Source organism: Mytilus californianus, unplaced genomic scaffold (genome assembly GCF_021869535.1).
Source record: "Mytilus californianus isolate M0D057914Y unplaced genomic scaffold, xbMytCali1.0.p SCAF_5, whole genome shotgun sequence".
Lineage (NCBI taxonomy): Eukaryota > Metazoa > Mollusca > Bivalvia > Mytilida > Mytilidae > Mytilus > Mytilus californianus.
Window position 1 is genome coordinate 68,322,203 of NW_026262701.1, and position 17,675 is coordinate 68,339,877.

General features: G+C 31.4%; 1 protein-coding gene across 2 annotated transcripts; it reads right to left on the reverse strand.

Moving 5' to 3' along the window:
• Positions 1 to 228: 228 nt before the first annotated feature.
• On the reverse strand, positions 229 to 15,305 carry LOC127701318 (uncharacterized). 2 transcript variants are annotated; one of them, XM_052205202.1, is made up of 8 exons: positions 15,109 to 15,305; positions 10,356 to 10,556; positions 8,573 to 9,156; positions 8,009 to 8,102; positions 6,357 to 6,417; positions 5,049 to 5,164; positions 2,898 to 2,976; positions 229 to 1,845 (listed from the first exon to the last, which is right to left on the reverse strand). In XM_052205202.1, exons 2-8 carry the CDS (start codon positions 10,486 to 10,488, stop codon positions 1,716 to 1,718), a joined length of 1,197 nt encoding a protein of 398 aa, XP_052061162.1. In that variant the 5' UTR covers positions 10,489 to 10,556; positions 15,109 to 15,305; the 3' UTR covers positions 229 to 1,715. The 2 variants fall into 2 exon arrangements, with proteins under 2 accessions (XP_052061162.1, XP_052061163.1); XM_052205203.1 differs by lacking the exon at positions 15,109 to 15,305 and adding an exon at positions 10,976 to 11,135.
• Positions 15,306 to 17,675: the final 2,370 nt, after the last annotated feature.

Here is a 17,675-nt window from a genome sequence, read left to right on the forward strand (position 1 = left end):
GATTGGATAGGGCAGTCTTTGAAAGAATTGCTTCATGAAATGGGAAGATATGTGAAAATTTTCTATTTCTTGAAAAAATAATACAAATGTTTGGGAAATAAGTCAAAATCAATCTTCAACTATTATCTGTTTAAACTTGAACACCATAAATCATCTGTTTGTACTTTCTCTCAGTATCTCCTTATTATACTTGCCTTTTCAATCTATCAGTTGAACAGTGAACAAAACTTGGATGTTTTGTATATTTTACTTGTAGCAAAAACTACCAAAATGACATATATTACTAAAAGCAAAATAATTCTGTACATACATAAATTATATTTTTCTTGCATGTGATGACAATTTAACAAAGTTAACTATTTTGAGTTGGGCTTTGAAGATGTTTAAAGCTTTACATGATAAAGGAAATGTAGGAAATTAAAATAGAAAGGTATATTTTGTCTGTGTCCAGATCAGTAGGTTTTCAAGGTGTTTTTGCACATCTGAACTTCAGAGAACCAGTGCGCTCTTATATGCAATTATGCATGTAGAATTTTTTAGGCCAAGCTAGGGTATTGTTTTGACATGAAATGTCGGTCACTTCATCTAAATTTAAGACAGAATGACTATAAATGCTGGAAATTGCAGAATTTAACATTGGACCAAATGAGGCCATGAATTAGTGGTTTTATTCCATTACCACTATCATTAACATTAATGAACTGAAGTGTAAAGATAATTTAACATTAGGAACTTCAAAGGAGTATGTTCAATAAGACCTCAATATGGCCATTATACCTAGCTTGATAAAGTAGGATTTTATAGTCATAACAATGTATCACAATGTATCATAGTTTTAACAATTGCTACCGGTAGTTAGGAAATAGGTATTTTTGTTTGAAACTTTACCTATCAGCTTTGTTTCTATGATGTCATCATTAGCATAAATATTTATTAAACACCAAATTTAATGAAAACATGCAAAATTTTATAGGCTTTTGAGACAGGAAACAAATAGTGCATGTGTCGACAAAAAAGATTATACAAAAATTATGTTTATTATAACATATGAACTACTTGACTTGAATATTCATTTTATCAAACCCTGCACTCTATTTCCCCTAGGATTACATGATGATTTTGAAGATTTTGTAAATTTACAACAAAATCCATATTTTCAACCATGGAGTGTAACCTAAGCACAATTACTTTGTAAGAAAACTCTACAAAAATTGGTTCGTTTCACTATCTCACAAATTTATGGATCAATTTGAAACATTTTTCATCTAGAAATCATTGACCTTTAATTTGGGGCTAAAAAGGCCATTACCTAACCAAACTTACTTCTTTTCCATAATTTTAAACAAGCACATCTCTTTTTGGCAAATTCATATGTATAAATGGAACTGAACACAAGTTATTTTCACTCTGAATTGTGAAAATTGTATCTCATAAAATTAGGATGTAATCAGTCAAAGGAAACAACAAAGTAACATCTTAACTGTTTATAACCTACATTATGAAAAAACAAGTTTTTGTGTCAGTGGCCTTTTGTCAACAAGCATTAAACATACTTGTAAAAAACTGATGTAATATTAATTCATATAAATAAACCATAAATATCATATAAAAATAAAAAAAGTTCTAATAGTCTTGAATGCAAATAAAAACAAAACTGATGTAATATTAATAACATGTTTATAAAACACAAAAAACTTTATACTTGTATGAAAATGTTAGTCTAATTGCTCGATATTAAACTTTCTGCCTGTTTGTCTAATAGACTGATATGTCTTCATGGGATTTTTCATCTTCATTTGTTTAAGGGTTTTACCATGCCTCCAGTTATGCACGCCAATAGAACACCTAAAAAATAAATGTTTTTTTATTTTATTACAGCTTGTATCTTTGAATATAAAAAGGTACAGAAACAATTGAGATTATTTCAATTAATGAAGAACAAAAGTGACTTTTTAGACTAGATTAAAAGGCTCTATGAAGTCTAAATCACTTGTAAAGCATCCATGCCAAATGACCTTCAAACCAATTTCAACCATTTTTTGGCCTCTTCAAAAAAGAAATGAAAATTGTATCTTAACTTTATCATTTCTTTTGAATGCACATATCAACTGTCTGTTTTTAAATTTTGTCACCAATTTCCCAACTAAATGGAAATATCTGTTAAAATTGAAAATAATGCATATATATGGAATTCAGGAGAAAAGTGGTTCTGTGTGGGAGGTAAACTGTAACAGCCATAAATATGTACATCTGTGAGTCTGGGAAATTTTATTACGCTGTTGCTTACAAAGCGAAAGCAGTATCTCGTTTTAAAATTTAAGTCATGGCATCCATTTGGGTTGTTTTGTAGTTCAAAGACTAAGATTCATTTATGTTATATTTGGTTAAAATTGGTTCAGCTGTTTGAGGTGGCATTTTTATCATATCATTTTAAAACAAAAATACAATTTTCATTTAAGGGCAATTACTCCAATAAACAGTAATTTCACGGTTTCTTTCATATTGGTATCTTTGAAAATAGTGTACAACTGAACATTATTGCTGAATCAGTCTATATATACTACTTTTAAAGAAAATAGGCAGAAATGATACAACTGGTCAACTGTAGATAGATCTGGAAATTATGAACATTTTGCCCTCAAGCTGTTGATCAGTAGTTTCAGAGAAGTCGTAATCCTTGAAAAGTTCAACAGACAACAGATGAATGACTGACAACAAATACCAACAAATACCAAGTAACAGCAAAAACTATTACAAGCCTTCATCCAGTTATCAGAGTTAAAAAGGTATATTTAGAAAGGCAGATATTAGCATCATGAAACTTAATCATTTTCATATATCTTCAATTAAATAGAAAGTTTAATATGGTCAACTGTATATTTTCTGTTGCAACCTACCCAGTACTTTGGTGTTCTTTCAGAGTTGGTTGGTTGAACTGTGATTTCAGTCCACAGCAATTCCAGTTCCCTTCAAGATCTATATATAAGCAAAAAAGATAAAAATAAGTAAATATTTCATTTTATAAATATAAAAATAATAGAAATGAGGTAAAGTCAATCTATCAGCAACTGGACAACAACAGAAACAAACAAAAAATATGTAATCTATTACCCATTCATAATAATTTCTATAAGAAATGCATCATAATCTTTGGTAATTACTTTTTTTTAGTTTCTTAACCTGTTTAAATATCTCTTTCAGAGAACATGACTAAATTATAAACAAAGCCTTTTTACAGTATTAATTTCAGTAAGCACTGACCTTCAACCAACCAAACTGCAAGAGAAAAGGAGTGTGTCAGTGTTTAAAGTCTTGTTTTCTATTTGATTGTAATTTTTTCAAGCTTAAAATGTATGAATCAATCAAGTCTTTATTTCAAGAACCTGACACTTATTATTTAAAAGTACTTTGTGTATTTCTTCCATAAATACAGAAGACGATATCACTATATGCATTTACACCTCATTAAACTGCATCTGAATATTGAAATAAATGGGAAAAATGTCCACGGGACACAGATGATGCCCCTGCTTGCATATAATGTTATAAAGGGACATAACTCAAGAACGGTAAAAGTGACGCTACCCAAATTTGTACTTGATCAGAGTTTTGTGGTAATAAGCATTGTGTATAAGTTTCATAACATTTGGTTGAGGCAAACTTAAGTTAAAGAATAGAAACGAAAAATTCAGTAATTTTTCGATTTGTAAAGGGGCATAACTCTAGAACAGTAAAAGTAACACCACCAAATTCAAACTTGGTCTGTGTTTTGTGGTAATAAGCATTGTGTATGAGATTCATAACATCTGGTTGAGGCAAACTAAAGTTAGAGAACAGAAACCAATTTCGCGACATACCGACGGACATACAGACGGACAAGGGTAAAACTTTATGCACCTTCCGCTAGGGCGGGGGCATTAAAATGATATTTGCAGCACACATTAATAATTGAAGAGATAAAATTGTGAAATAGGTCTATAAAAATTATAAATACATGTATATAGAATGTACTAATAAACTGCTTCGCTGAGCGCAGCTAGATACGCCCGCAGAGGTCCAACCCTGAACAGTTGGGGCAAAAATGGACACAATATTCAAGCTTGATTCAGGTCTGAATTTGGATTGTAATTAAATATTTGACATATTATAGGTTTCTGAATAAATGTAGTCAAAGATCTTGAAATTGGTTATATGAATTGAATTTATATTCAATTAAAGATTTCTTGCTGTTTTGCAATACTTAGTAAACCTGTTGTCAGACTATAACCAAATAAAGTTCAATTTATTCTCAATGTCATATTAGAAATTTATGAAAATGAAAAAGCAGCTTACATCAACAGATATAAACAATTCACCAAAGTTTCATGAGAATTGGTGACAGCATTTTTGAGTTATTGTCCGAAAACTGGAAAATCACCCCTTTTTTTAATGAATAAACCCCCATAACTCAGAAATGTAATATGTAAAATTTATAAAATTCAAAAGGGAGCTTACATCAATACATACAAACAATTCACCAAAGTTTCATAAGAATTGAGGAAAGCATTTTGGAGTTTTTGTCCGAAAACTGGAAAATCCCCCCTTTTTTTATGAATAAAACCCTGAAAAGTAAAATCTAAAATTTATAAAAATCGAAAGGAAGCTCATGTCAATAAATATAAACTATTCACCACAATTTCTTGCAAGTTGGTGAAAGCATTTCTGACTTATTGTCCGAAAACTGGAAAATCCCCCTGTTTTTAATGAATAAAACCCCTTAACTCGGAAACGTAAAATCTAAATTTTATAAACAATTCACCAAAGTTTTATGCAAATTGGTTACAGTGTTTTTGAGTTAATGTCCGACATGTTGACAACGGACAGACAGACGGACAGACGGACAGACAGACGGACGGATGGACAGACGGACAACGGTATACCATAATACGTTCCGTAAACGGGCGTATAAAAACTGAACAAAATGATTGTGAATTTGTGATAATATCATTTCATGATCCAAACCATTGATTCAAACTTGATCTCAATATAACTATCTAATATGTATTTACCTATGAATCCTGAATGATATTTGCAGACATCTGGATTTTTCAGTGTAACAAATTTATCAAGACAATTCATACAGTGACCATCCTTTAGTGATGCTCCTGGTGTTCTTGATTTGTTCCTGAAATTATCAGCAAAGTTAGATACTTGCAATTCTCACAAAGAGCAAATTTTGTGTACACCATTAAAGTGAAGGAATGCTGTCAAAATAGTATCTTTATTGTATTCAATTTTAAAGTAAAGTGAAATTGGCTGGCCACCTAAAAATCAGAGCAGGCTGAGAGGAAAATCTAAGATGATGTTCTTGAATTTGAAAATCTGAAATCATAAATTGTTACGTATATTGCAACCTTTTCAATTTTTTAATGTACAATATACTCAAAGCTAAAATGCTACAAAATAGTTAAGTCAGGCTGCCTACTATTTCAGCATAGTATACTTAGCATTTCTTGAACTGTAAAATGAATTTATTGCTTTTAAAAACATATGATTTTTAACTAAATGATAAAAATTCATAAAGTTTGTTAAATGGTTTGGTGTATATTAAAGATCTCTGTTAGAATCAGTTAATATTATATTCCTTCCATATTTGTTTACTTTTTCTTTCATCAAGGTCTTAGGGAGCAACCATTTAACTTCAAAAAGGGGGGGGGGGGGGGGGGGGGGGGGTTATGGTTTTTTGTCTGAGTTTAGTTTTTCGACGCTATCAATCAAATTATTTTTTTTTTCAAAATTTTAACACTATAAGGTACGGGGAAAATCTGGATTCAGAATATTTTTTTTTTTGTCATCTGCTTGACCACAATATTTTTTTTCATCAAATTGGGGATCAAAATATTTTTTTAGGAAAAAACCATAACCCCCCCCCCCCCCCCTCTTTGAAGTTAAATGGTCGTTCCCTTATCCCTTTGCACTTGTGTGAGCAAATTCCAATTCCTAACTAAAAATGTGTCATAGTTTAGGTCACTGCATACAGAAAAGATGTCCGTGAGTTAGAGTATAGAAAAATAATTCAACAGCAGTATATTTCTGAAGATTTTCAATAAAATAAATGATTTGCTTTAAAAGAAAGTCTTTGTGCACATGTTTTAAAGTAAAACTTAGCCATTTAAGTATATACAACACATTCATCTTTTTGTTAAATTTGAAGGATCATATGACTTTAACTTGAACAGTTTTATATTCTTTATGACTGATGGAAAGTCTAACCATCATTAAAAACTTTTAAAACAGTACACCTTTTTTTCGCTATGAACATGTATGCATTTGTCAATGGTAAAAAGGTCAAGACCTGAAATCATTTAAGAACATACCCAATTCTGTTTGCTTCACATCTTCTCTTGTATAAATCTGTCATTTCTTGTTTGTATTGCACTAAAATTAAAAGCATTGCTTTATCTTTATCTCGAACTAGCATCCAAATGATTTACAAAGAAACATCATGACCAAAAATTTCCTTCAATTTAAAGATCCTGATTTTTCAATTTCTATTTTACAGGTTTTCCATTTATCATCATTAGTCATGGGAACATTTCAGCCAGGTCTATGATAAAATATATAGTTTTATTTCATCATTATTTGATCAAATTGTATGTTTTGAAAGGAATATAACTTTTTTTTAATATACTTTACCTGACCTTGAAAAGATTTTAGTTATCATGGTTATAATGCCCAAGAATATATTTATAGATGTTTACAACCCCAAGCTAAAATAAAATGCTCTGCATGGTGCAGCTTGATACAACCGCAAAGGTTGAAATCATAACAGTTGGGCAAGTATGGACACAACATTCAAGCTTGATATAGCTCTGAATTTGAATTCTGCTTAAATATTTGACACAGCATAGGTTTCTGACACAGAATGAATGTGGTCTAAGAAATTGGACATTAACCTATTATGGATCAAAATCAAAAATCTAAATACATGTTTAGATTCAGCATATCAAAGAACAACAAGAATTTAATTTTTGTTGAAATCAAACTTGGATTAATTTTGGACCCTTCACATCTTAATGTGGACCAATTTAATAATGGAGCCCAAAATCCAAAATGTAAAAAAAAGGTTAGATTCAGTATATCAAAGAACCCCAAGAATTCATTTTTTGTTGAAATCAAACTAACTTTAATTTTGGACCCCAATTTGGACCAATTTAAAAATGGGGTCCAAACATTAATCTAAATACACAGTTAGATTCGGCATCAATGAACCCCAAAAATTCCCTTTGTGATGAAATCAAATAAAGTTTAATTTTGGACCCTTTGGATCTCAATACAGACCAATTTAAAAATGTGGCCCAAAATCCATAATCTTTTAAATACACGGTTAGATTCAGCATATTAAAGAACACCAAGAATTCAAGATTTTGAATAAATCCCCATTGAAATTGGTCAAGAAATAAGCAATTTCCCTCATAATCAATCCCAACCTTCTTTTTGAGGTATGGACCCTTGTTGTAAAATTTCATAGAGATCTATACACTGAAAGGAAGGTTGGGATTGATTATGAGGGTAATGGCCAATTACACCTATATACAAGTTATTGTCCTGAAACAAGAAATATGCTTGTTTCTGGTCCCCTTTTGGCCCCCAACTCCTAAACAGTTAAGACAATAACCCACAAAATCAATCCCAACCTTGTTTTTGTGGTATGGAACCTTGTGTTACAATTTCATAGAGATTCATTTATTTAAACTCATGTTATTGTCTGGAATCCAGATGTCTTTGGACGATGCTGACAAGTTGACAATGTCATAACATTATATGACCACAAAAATTTTGCGGTCAAAAATTTTGCGGTCGTATAAAAAAATCTGTACATCTAGTACATTCAGAACAATATCTGTATAAGTTCTCAATGTTTTGAAATTGTTTAAAACAGGTGTTATATATCTTAAAGCTATAACATCCAACTCATGTCATTATTCGTTACAAACCATAATAAAAAGTTGGTAATATGAATACATACATGATTCGTCTGTATTAATGAAGGCCTCATCAATATTAGAATCATAATCAATCCTTCTTTGCAGTCTAGCCATTTTCTTCTTTTGATAATTGTCCTAGTAAAATAAACTTCAAAATTATGTTTATATATATAAATCTAAACCATTTATATACTTAAACTCCGTCTTGTGAACCAGCGCCTGTGTGAATCCTTTCGGTAGAGTCCATGAAGTGGATACCTTGATATGCCGGGTTGTCAAATAATGCAAATGAATTTATATACTTGTTCATATAATCTTAGTTTAATTCCTGTATGATGTACTCTAATTGTTGAACAAGTAAAAGTTTTGGACTTGAAGCAGATATGCTAATATTGTATTAACTAAATGAACACAGCCAATACTTATTGTTTACGGCTGCACTAGGCTTGTTATGTATGCTGTTTATCAGATGATAGTTTGCAAAGGAGGCTCTGATAAGGCAATATAAAGAAGGGTAAGCAATCAAACTCTGACCAACACAAATGCTATTAAAAAACTCAATGTAATCTACAACAAACTCATAGATTCAAAAAAAGATTACTTACTGAACGCTTTTTATCTAGCATTCTCTGAATATCTTCCCCAATTCTATGTAGATGGTTTGCCATTTCATGGATTTCATCTTTTACCTTCCCTCCAAGTTTGACTTTTGTCTTTTTCAGATTTTTATCCATGAACTCACTGTTAGCTTTATTGTCTATTTTCACCACTATATCTTTGTGCTTTAACTGCAAGTTTTGAAATCGCTCATCATTCTGTAGTACCTTAGTGTTTCCAGCAAACATTGGAACTATGAATTCTATTTTGTGCAAACTGTTTTTCCACTTTTTATTTATCATATGATTATATTGCACAGGAGTCATTTTCTGTTCAGGTTTTCTAGAAACTACACCAGGTTCTTTCTTTTTTATTAAAGAATCTAATAGGCTATACGTTTGGCATTTAATAGCATTATATAAAGTCCAAACAAGCATACTTTGACTATATTGCTGTAGTCTCAAATCAAGTAACAATGGCTTGAGTAATGTAACAAGTGACACTGGCCATTTCTCAGTCTTTATACAGTTTCCCAAGAAAATTGCCATTTCTTGCAAATCTAATTGTCTGACTTCATCTGTTATCTTAAATTCTATAAAAAAAATTGAAATATAATTGTCAAATTCGTTTTAACATGAAGCACAAATAATCACATTTTATTAGAACAAAATGACACATCAAAAAACCCTTTTAAGCCTGTTATCCTAAAGGTAATGTAAAAATCTAATTATTAGTATAACATATATATTGAACAATCATGCTAAGAAGGGACCCAATAAAACAATAGTGAATGATATTGTAAGTAAATAGGCTGAATATCTTGATGAATTTGTAGGGGATAAAAAACAAGGAGATTAAATAAAAGCATAAATACTAGGAATCAAAATAAAAAAAAAAAATCAACAATTGGCAACCTTCTGCCAAAATTTATATGAAGACTGCCATCTACTTTAAATTAACAATTTTATAAATAAATTTCATTGAATTTGGAAATATTACAAAACAATTTATCATAGCAAATTTTTTTAAATTAAAACTGACAGCTGTCATCATTAATAATTTTTACAAAATTAATAAATATTGTGATATGCTTTATATTAAACAAATTCTAAACAAATCTGTAATGCAAGTGTTCTTTTATTCATTGCTAAAGAACAACAAATTAAAGCACTTAACTCGTTTGGTTATTTTTCTTCAGTAATATTACTGGCGTATTACTGGACATTCCAGCAACTGGAAATGATGAAGTGAGTGTACCCAAAATGGACCTTAAGACATATTTTCCCTCAGTGCTTCATGTTCTTTAACCATTGTGACTTTGCCCACTTTGAACACAGAGCATAATTGAGACAAGTGTTGAACATGAAACAGAAATATGCTTATATTTCGGTAATTGCCCAAGCTTTAGTTTTAAATACTGAGTTTGTATATGTCTTTTGTTGTCTATATATCTGCCTTGTTGCTTTTAATTTGTCACCTTTGTGTATTGTCCTCTTGAATTCGGTAACTCTTAATGCATAGCTGGGTCAATCAATCAACACCTTCTAGCTGTATAACCTTTACCTTTTCATATGGACTTTTTTTTACATTTTTCTTTTTTGCTTCTATTTATCTTTGCTGTTGTTTATTGATAGCATTGCAATTTGTAAGATTCCACTGGCATAAAAAAATGCAAAAATGCAAAAATGGATAAAAGACTTAGAATGCAAACAATTGGATTCCATAATCAAGACTTATATTACAGGACTATCTCATATATATACACCTTAATTTTTTTTAAAGTTCACTTACTGTTTTTCCTACATGAGCACACACACATTGCTAGCCTCTTAACATAATTCCTTGGTATAATCTTAGCTTTTTCTATGTCTCTTGTGACAATGTCAAAATGACATTTATCAGCATGATAGAGGCAGACCTCCATTTCTGAATATATTCCAAGCTGAGTTTTGTTGTGTCCACTCAAAATTCTATCTTGTAGGTCTCCTGAAACTGAAGTTGTTAGTGAATTAAAAATAAGCTCCTCTACTGAAAAGAAATTGAAAACATGCTAAAATAATATGTCTAGTACTGTGGCACAGATTGACAACAGCACAAATCTGATTTTCTTTATGATAGTGATATAAAACAGAGACAGGATGCTTAAGGGCTTAAAATTCTCCCTAAATACAAATGTTTTTCAAACTGTCTCTGATTTCCATAATAAAATATTGAATCTATGTAATTTAATAAAACATTGTATTTTTGTTATTAATATAACCTTTTAATGGGATTTACCGCTATAAACTATAAATTCAGTAAAATGGATCAGACTTGAGATGCATAACTTCAATGTGTGTACAATCTGTCTATGAAGTATCACAGGTCTTAGTTGAAGACAGGAGGTGGAATTGATTTCACAAAATTAGTACCTTCTTGTGAAGTTTTTCATGAAAAAAATGACAAAGCTCCCAAGTCTGGAAATTTTGGAACTTTTTATTTTTATTCCTCAAACAATTCAATAGCAGTAGGTGTACAACTTCAATATGTGTGCAATTTGTCTGTGAAGTTTCAAAGGTCTTGGTTGAAAGCTGTAAGAGATGATTACACATAATCATGATAATAGAAAACCAACTCGCCTGCCTAATTGCTCAAAAAGATATTGGCACAGAAAATTTATTCAGAGTCCCGAGTTTAATAGTTATTCACTTGCAAAACATTATCTTGTGCTCTATGTTAATTTATCCAAATAACCTAATTTTGCTAAAAACCTTCATTCCTTATGATGTCACAATTATCAAATCATAGATATAGACAGCTAAATTTATATTTGATATGGAGACTATCACATTTCATAGAGCAAATCATATTAATATTGTGTCTTCCTCACTGCGACGGTACACACTGTTTATATAGTGTTTTACAACCGTTTTTACTCAGTGAAATCTGTGTCAATGTCATGTTGATTTCAGGTGTTGATTCAAAACAAAAGGAAAACATATCATGTTATGTATAATTAATGATTGACAAAAAAATTATTGATGTAGTCTATTTATGCCATGTAATTATAAAATCAAGAGTATGAACTTAGATATTGCATGTATTATGAATATATTTTATTTTGGGGAAGTCAAAGAAAGTAAGTGTAATTCTAAGCACTAATTTCCCATATAAACTGTGGGAATTATGAAGATTTGTTCACCCTCGAAAATTTATATTTCCCGCTATGCCCATGGGAAATATAATTTTTTGGGGTGAACTGTGAATTTGTGTTGCTTCTGTCTGAAGTTTTCTGCGGACTGTTGTTTGCACGTCTGTTCACATTTTTTTTTCATTTTGGTCTTGCTGTTTATTACAGTCCGTCAAATACCAGACATAAACATGTTCACCTCTTTAATTAATTCATTGGAAATTATGTTATAGTTTGTTGTATAATCCTTTAATCGTGCATACAGTTTTTTTCTCGTGTAATTTGAATTGCATTATTGTATTGAAATAAAGAACATAAAATCAGTGGCTTAGTAGGAGTGGATTGAAAAGTGGGGTTAGGGGGGGGGTATAAAAAAAACTTTTATATTTTAATATATTATAGTAGTTAGTCAGTGTCCTCTATTATCGTTTTTCATTTTTTATTTAGAATTAAATAAAATACTTCGCTGAGCGCAGCCAGAAACGACCGCAGAGGTCTAACTCTGAACAGTTGGGGCAAGTTTGGACACAATATTAAAGCTTGATACTGTCTGAATTTGAATTGTGATCAAATTTTTGACATAATATAGGTTTCTGACACAAAATAAATGTGGTCAAAGATCTTAAAAATTTGAAATGGGACATTTAATTTACCTAGAATGGTCTGATATCCAAAATCTAACAACATGGTTAGATTCAGCATATAAAAAAAAACACCAAAAAATTTAATTTTAGTTGAAATCAAACAAAGTTTAATTTTAGACCCTTCAAACCTTAATATTGACTACTAGTAATTTGAAAACAGGGCCCAAAATAAAAAATCTAAATGCACAATAAGATTCGGCACATCATACAGCCGCAATAATTCAGTTTTTGATGAAATCAAACAAAGTTTAATTTTGGACCCTTTTGACCTCAATGTAGACCAATTAAAAAATACCGTAAATTGGGTTATTTTGGTTGTAGTTTTATTTTGGTTTATTTGGTGCCTCCAATGAAAGTGCCAAAATTAAACACATGAAAATAAAGCAAACACTAAAAATTGAAACGTCAAAATCGCATACCGGTACGACAATGTGTAATGCTAATTGTTGGGGGAAATATTTTATGTTATTATATCTTCCGTATATTTCCTACAATTCTATACATAGCCAAATCTGCAAATAAATACCTGGTATACTTTGACAACAACACTATACAAATTTTACTTTATTGCCAATTTTCTGAAATTGTTAAGAAAACACAATATGAATTTGCATTCACACATGTTATAAATATGCCAGGCTATTGCTGATTAGACGCCGTTATTGGTAATTAGAATATCAAAACTCCTTGTAATCCTTTATCTTCTATTAATTAACATGTACTGCCAGAGGGATAAGGATTAAAATTTAAATCCTTGATCGGCAAACGATTAAATTGTACTGCAATAGAGATAATTAAAATTTATTTCATATGATATTTGTAAAAAATAAATAATCTATTTAAAAAGTGATTTTCATATTTAAGATTTTATGTCATATTTTCTTTCAGCTTTGAAACTCGATATACAGAATTATTTGCAATTGCATCCGTATCCGATTCCTTCCTTAAATTCACTTTGTCGTGTTTCTAGTTTGAGAAATTCAATGATATTTTGTCAATAAAGGGTAAATAAAGGCAAATATGAATGAGCTTGCTCACTACTGTTGTTCTAAAATTAAACATATCAATTGGACAAAGCACCAAAATTACACACACCAAAATAAAAGACATGCCTTTCGAGAGAAAAACGCCAAAATATCCCGACGCCAATATTTCCCAATTTACGGTAGGGCCCAATATCCAAAAAAGTAATACAAGGTTAGAACCACCAAAAGACTTTAAATTAATCCCAATGAAATAGGTTAAAAGATTTGTATTTATTTCAATTGAAGATTTCTTGCTATTGCGCAATACTGTGCAATTGAAGATTTCTTGCTATTGCGCAATACTGTTTAATTGAAGATTTCTTGCTATTGTGCAATTGAAGATTTCTTGCTATTGCCCAATACTGTGCAATTGAAGATTTCTTGCTGTTGCGCAATACTGTGCTATTGCTCAATACTGTGCTATTGTGCAATACTGTGCTATTGTGCATTACTGTGCAATTGAAGATTTCTTACTATTGCGCAATACTGTGCAATTGAAGATTTCTAGCTGTTGCGCAATACTGTGCTATTGCTCAATACTGTGCTATTGTGTAATACTGTGCTATTGTGCATTACTGTGCAATTGAAGATTTTTTACTATTGCGCAATACTGTGCAATTGAAGATTTCTTGCTGTTGCGCAATACTGTGCTATTGCTCAATACTGTGCTATTGCGCAATACTGTGCTATTGTGCATTACTGTGCAATTGAAGATTTCTTACTGTTGCGCAATACTGTGCTATTGCTCAATACTGTGCTATTGTGCAATACTGTGCTATTGTGCATTACTGTGCAATTGAAGATTTCTTACTATCGCGCAATACTGTGCAATTGAAGATTTCTAGCTATTGTGCAATACTGTGCAATTGAAGATTTCTTGCTATTGCCCAATACTGTGCTATTGCGCAATACTGTGCAATTGAAGATTTCTTGCTATTGTGCAATACTGTGCAATCATTTGAAATTTCAAAAATTTTGAATAATAAAAAATATAAACCCCCCAAAAAAATTGGAAAAAAAAAATCCCTCCAAACTTTCTGAACCCCCTCCCCCTTGGAGACAGGAGTAATTACCCCCAAACTAATCCCAGCCTTTCCTTTGTGGTATGGAACCTTGTAGTACAATTTTAGAGAGATCCATACACTTAAGCATAAGTTATTGTCTGGAAACTAGAAAAATGCTTGTTTTTGGCCCTTTTTTGCCCCTAATTCCTGAACCATTGGGGCAATTACCCTTAAACTCAATCCCAACCTTCCCTTTGTGATATGGAATCTTGTGGTACAATTTCTGAGAGATCTATACACTAACACACAAGTTATTGTCCGGAAACTACAAACATGCTTGTTTTTGGCCCCTTTTTGACCCCCAATTCCTAAACTGTTGGTACCATAACCCCCAAAATCAATCCCAGCCTTCCTTTTGTAGTATTGAACCTTCTGGTTAAATTTCTTAGAGATCCATTTACTTTAACTCAAGTTATAGTCCGGAAACCAAATGTGTCTTCGGACGAACGAGTTAAGGGCCGAAAGGACCCGACACCTCGTCTGTCCTTCGTCAAGTTTTTTTTATTCCTTCCTTGCCCTTGGTGTATTTGTCGCTTTCTCTAAGTCTATGGTGAGGTTTTATCTCTAAAAATATTAACATATACTTATCGAAGTTTTTTTTTAAATGTAATATATATAAATGACAGTTAATTTATATTTTACCTTTGACTTTGTGTTCCAGGAATGGTTTAGAATCAACTCACTGTTTTTTTAGTGCGAATAAAGTATGCAAATAGTTTGATAATATGAAAAGTTCTCTATATATATGCCACTTTACACTGACACTGCATAGATCATTCTAGAGTTCCAATTTGGAAAACTCTGCATTGCAATATTGTGAAATCCAGACAAGGGAAGATAACTCAATTTAGCAAAGGCTACAAAGTTTATTCAGGGTACAAATGTGCATTTCAAATAAAAAAAAATAGTAAAAAACAGTTGCTACTAGTTTTAAACGCGTCTTCTCTCTGGTGAATGTTCCATAGATTTTTCCCAAGATGAAAATAACCGCAAATGTGAACTATATATATACTTAAATGTTGCTGTATATATATCATATTTTTTTTTCGTTCATCATTTTGTCATATAAAACAGGCCGTTATTTTTCTCGTTTAAATTGTTTTGCATTTGTCATTGCGAACCTTTTATAACTGACTATGCGATATGGGTTTTGCTCATTGTTGAAGGCCGTGTCTTTGTTTTCATGTCTGAAACGTGTTTAGCATGTAGTGCTCATGCATGAAGCTTGATCATACTCATCATGCTTTTTGACCGCAGTGCTTATAATGCTTTCACTTATCAAGGGCGGATCCAGCCATTTTTAAAAGGGGGTTCCAACCCAGGATAAAAGGGGGGGGGGGTTCCAACCATATGTCCCTATTCAAAAGCATTGCCCGCCACCAAAATGGGGGGTTCCAACCCCCGGAAAACACCCCTGGATCCGCGACTGCTTATGCTTCAATTCGTCGTAGTTGCGATACTGTTTTAGGCACGCATACTTGTAATACTGACTAACCTTATTGTTTACAAAATAGAGAATAATGGGCCAAATCTACAGAAAAAATAAAGGGCTAAAAAAAAAAAAAAAAAGAATAGAGTAAAATATGCCCAAAAATTAGAAACTAGAGAATAATGGGGTGCGAAGATTTAAAGAATAGAGAAAAAAATAACCTAAAAATTAAAGAATACAGAATTGAAGCACCACAGCCAGACCCTCCTTATTGTATATGTATTGTATCGTAATAATGCTACTTGTATGTACCGTACCTACTTTATTCAAATATGTAATAAAAATTTACCTTTATGTGCTAAATTTAGAGATAAATGGGGTCGAAATTTAAGACGTTTACTCAGTAAAATTTCGTTTTTTTTGACATTTCTATCCTTTGGAAAGACATATCTTACTTTTTTGTTCCAAAGGATAAATGCATGTCGATTTTTGTAAAAACATTTGGAATATCTTCTCTATATAAGTGTGCTTTGGTTTTGTGTAACAGTTCTTTCGAAATAATAAATGTTTATCACATTTTCATGATTTCAGTCAAAAAGCGGAATTTATTTATGTATATGCATCTATTAAAAAAAAAATCATCAGTGAAATGTTCATAAAAATTGGCACAAATAATCTTCACAAATAATCAAATCAAATGTCATTTCAAAAAAAGGAAACAACGAACTCGTTTTCAAGTTAAATCGGTCTAAATGATAAATATCAGTCGGAAAATGCATCTTTTCCCCGATATGTCACAGTCTGACGTCGCGAAAAATAACATTTAGCGACGTCATTACCTCCCCTGTAACTGTACGTGACCGCCACCCCCTCATGAATCCGCCCGTCATGACGATAAATAGATAATCAGTTTAATTCAGCAAATTCAATATTTATATGCTGAATTAAACTGATTGTCTATTTATCGTCATGACGGGCGGATTCATGAGGGGTGGGGGTCAGTCGCTTCGCCCAAAATGAACCATTGTGTCTCATAACCTTCACTCATTCGCCAAAAAGCTCGCGATGATTTTTACCTTTTTCTAATTCCCTGAAGTTCGTTATTATAGATTTTAAGTCAGCACGGCTTCTTATCTATAAATAAAAAGATGATTTTACTTTCTCAATTCAAGCATCAGCAGTACAGGTGCTATTGCATTTGGACCATGATATGTTTGGAAATCAATGATACCAGTACTATGATCATGCTCCTTCGTGATTTCATTAGATGCCCACAAACCTTTAAAAAAAGTCAGTATTTCCTTTAGACATAAAACTATTTGAAAACTATCGAAAACTCAAAATATATATTATTACTGGAGACTTTATAGAATTTGCATGTCTATGGTTTAACCATGGCTATTATGTTTATGGTTTAACCGTTGGAAATAAAAATAAAACAAAAAAAAATTAAAATTCTTTGGTTAGCTTGAGATAATCTTTAGAGCACGGCTTTACCTCCGACGTCACACATAAGCTTGGTTTGAATGACCTTTACACGTAATTATTATTAAAAAATCTATGAATGGGCATCAAATATAAAATTATGTCCGGTTACTCTGACGCCAAATATTGTATATAGATATCCTTTAAAAAATATTAAGTAATGATAAGTTATTTATATGTCAGTTTCTAAATCATCCTTAATGTAGGCTGCATTTCACATACAAGGATATATCGAAGAAAGTTATCTGACTGAAGTATTCAAGACGTGATCGTTATGACCATTAATAAATTTAAT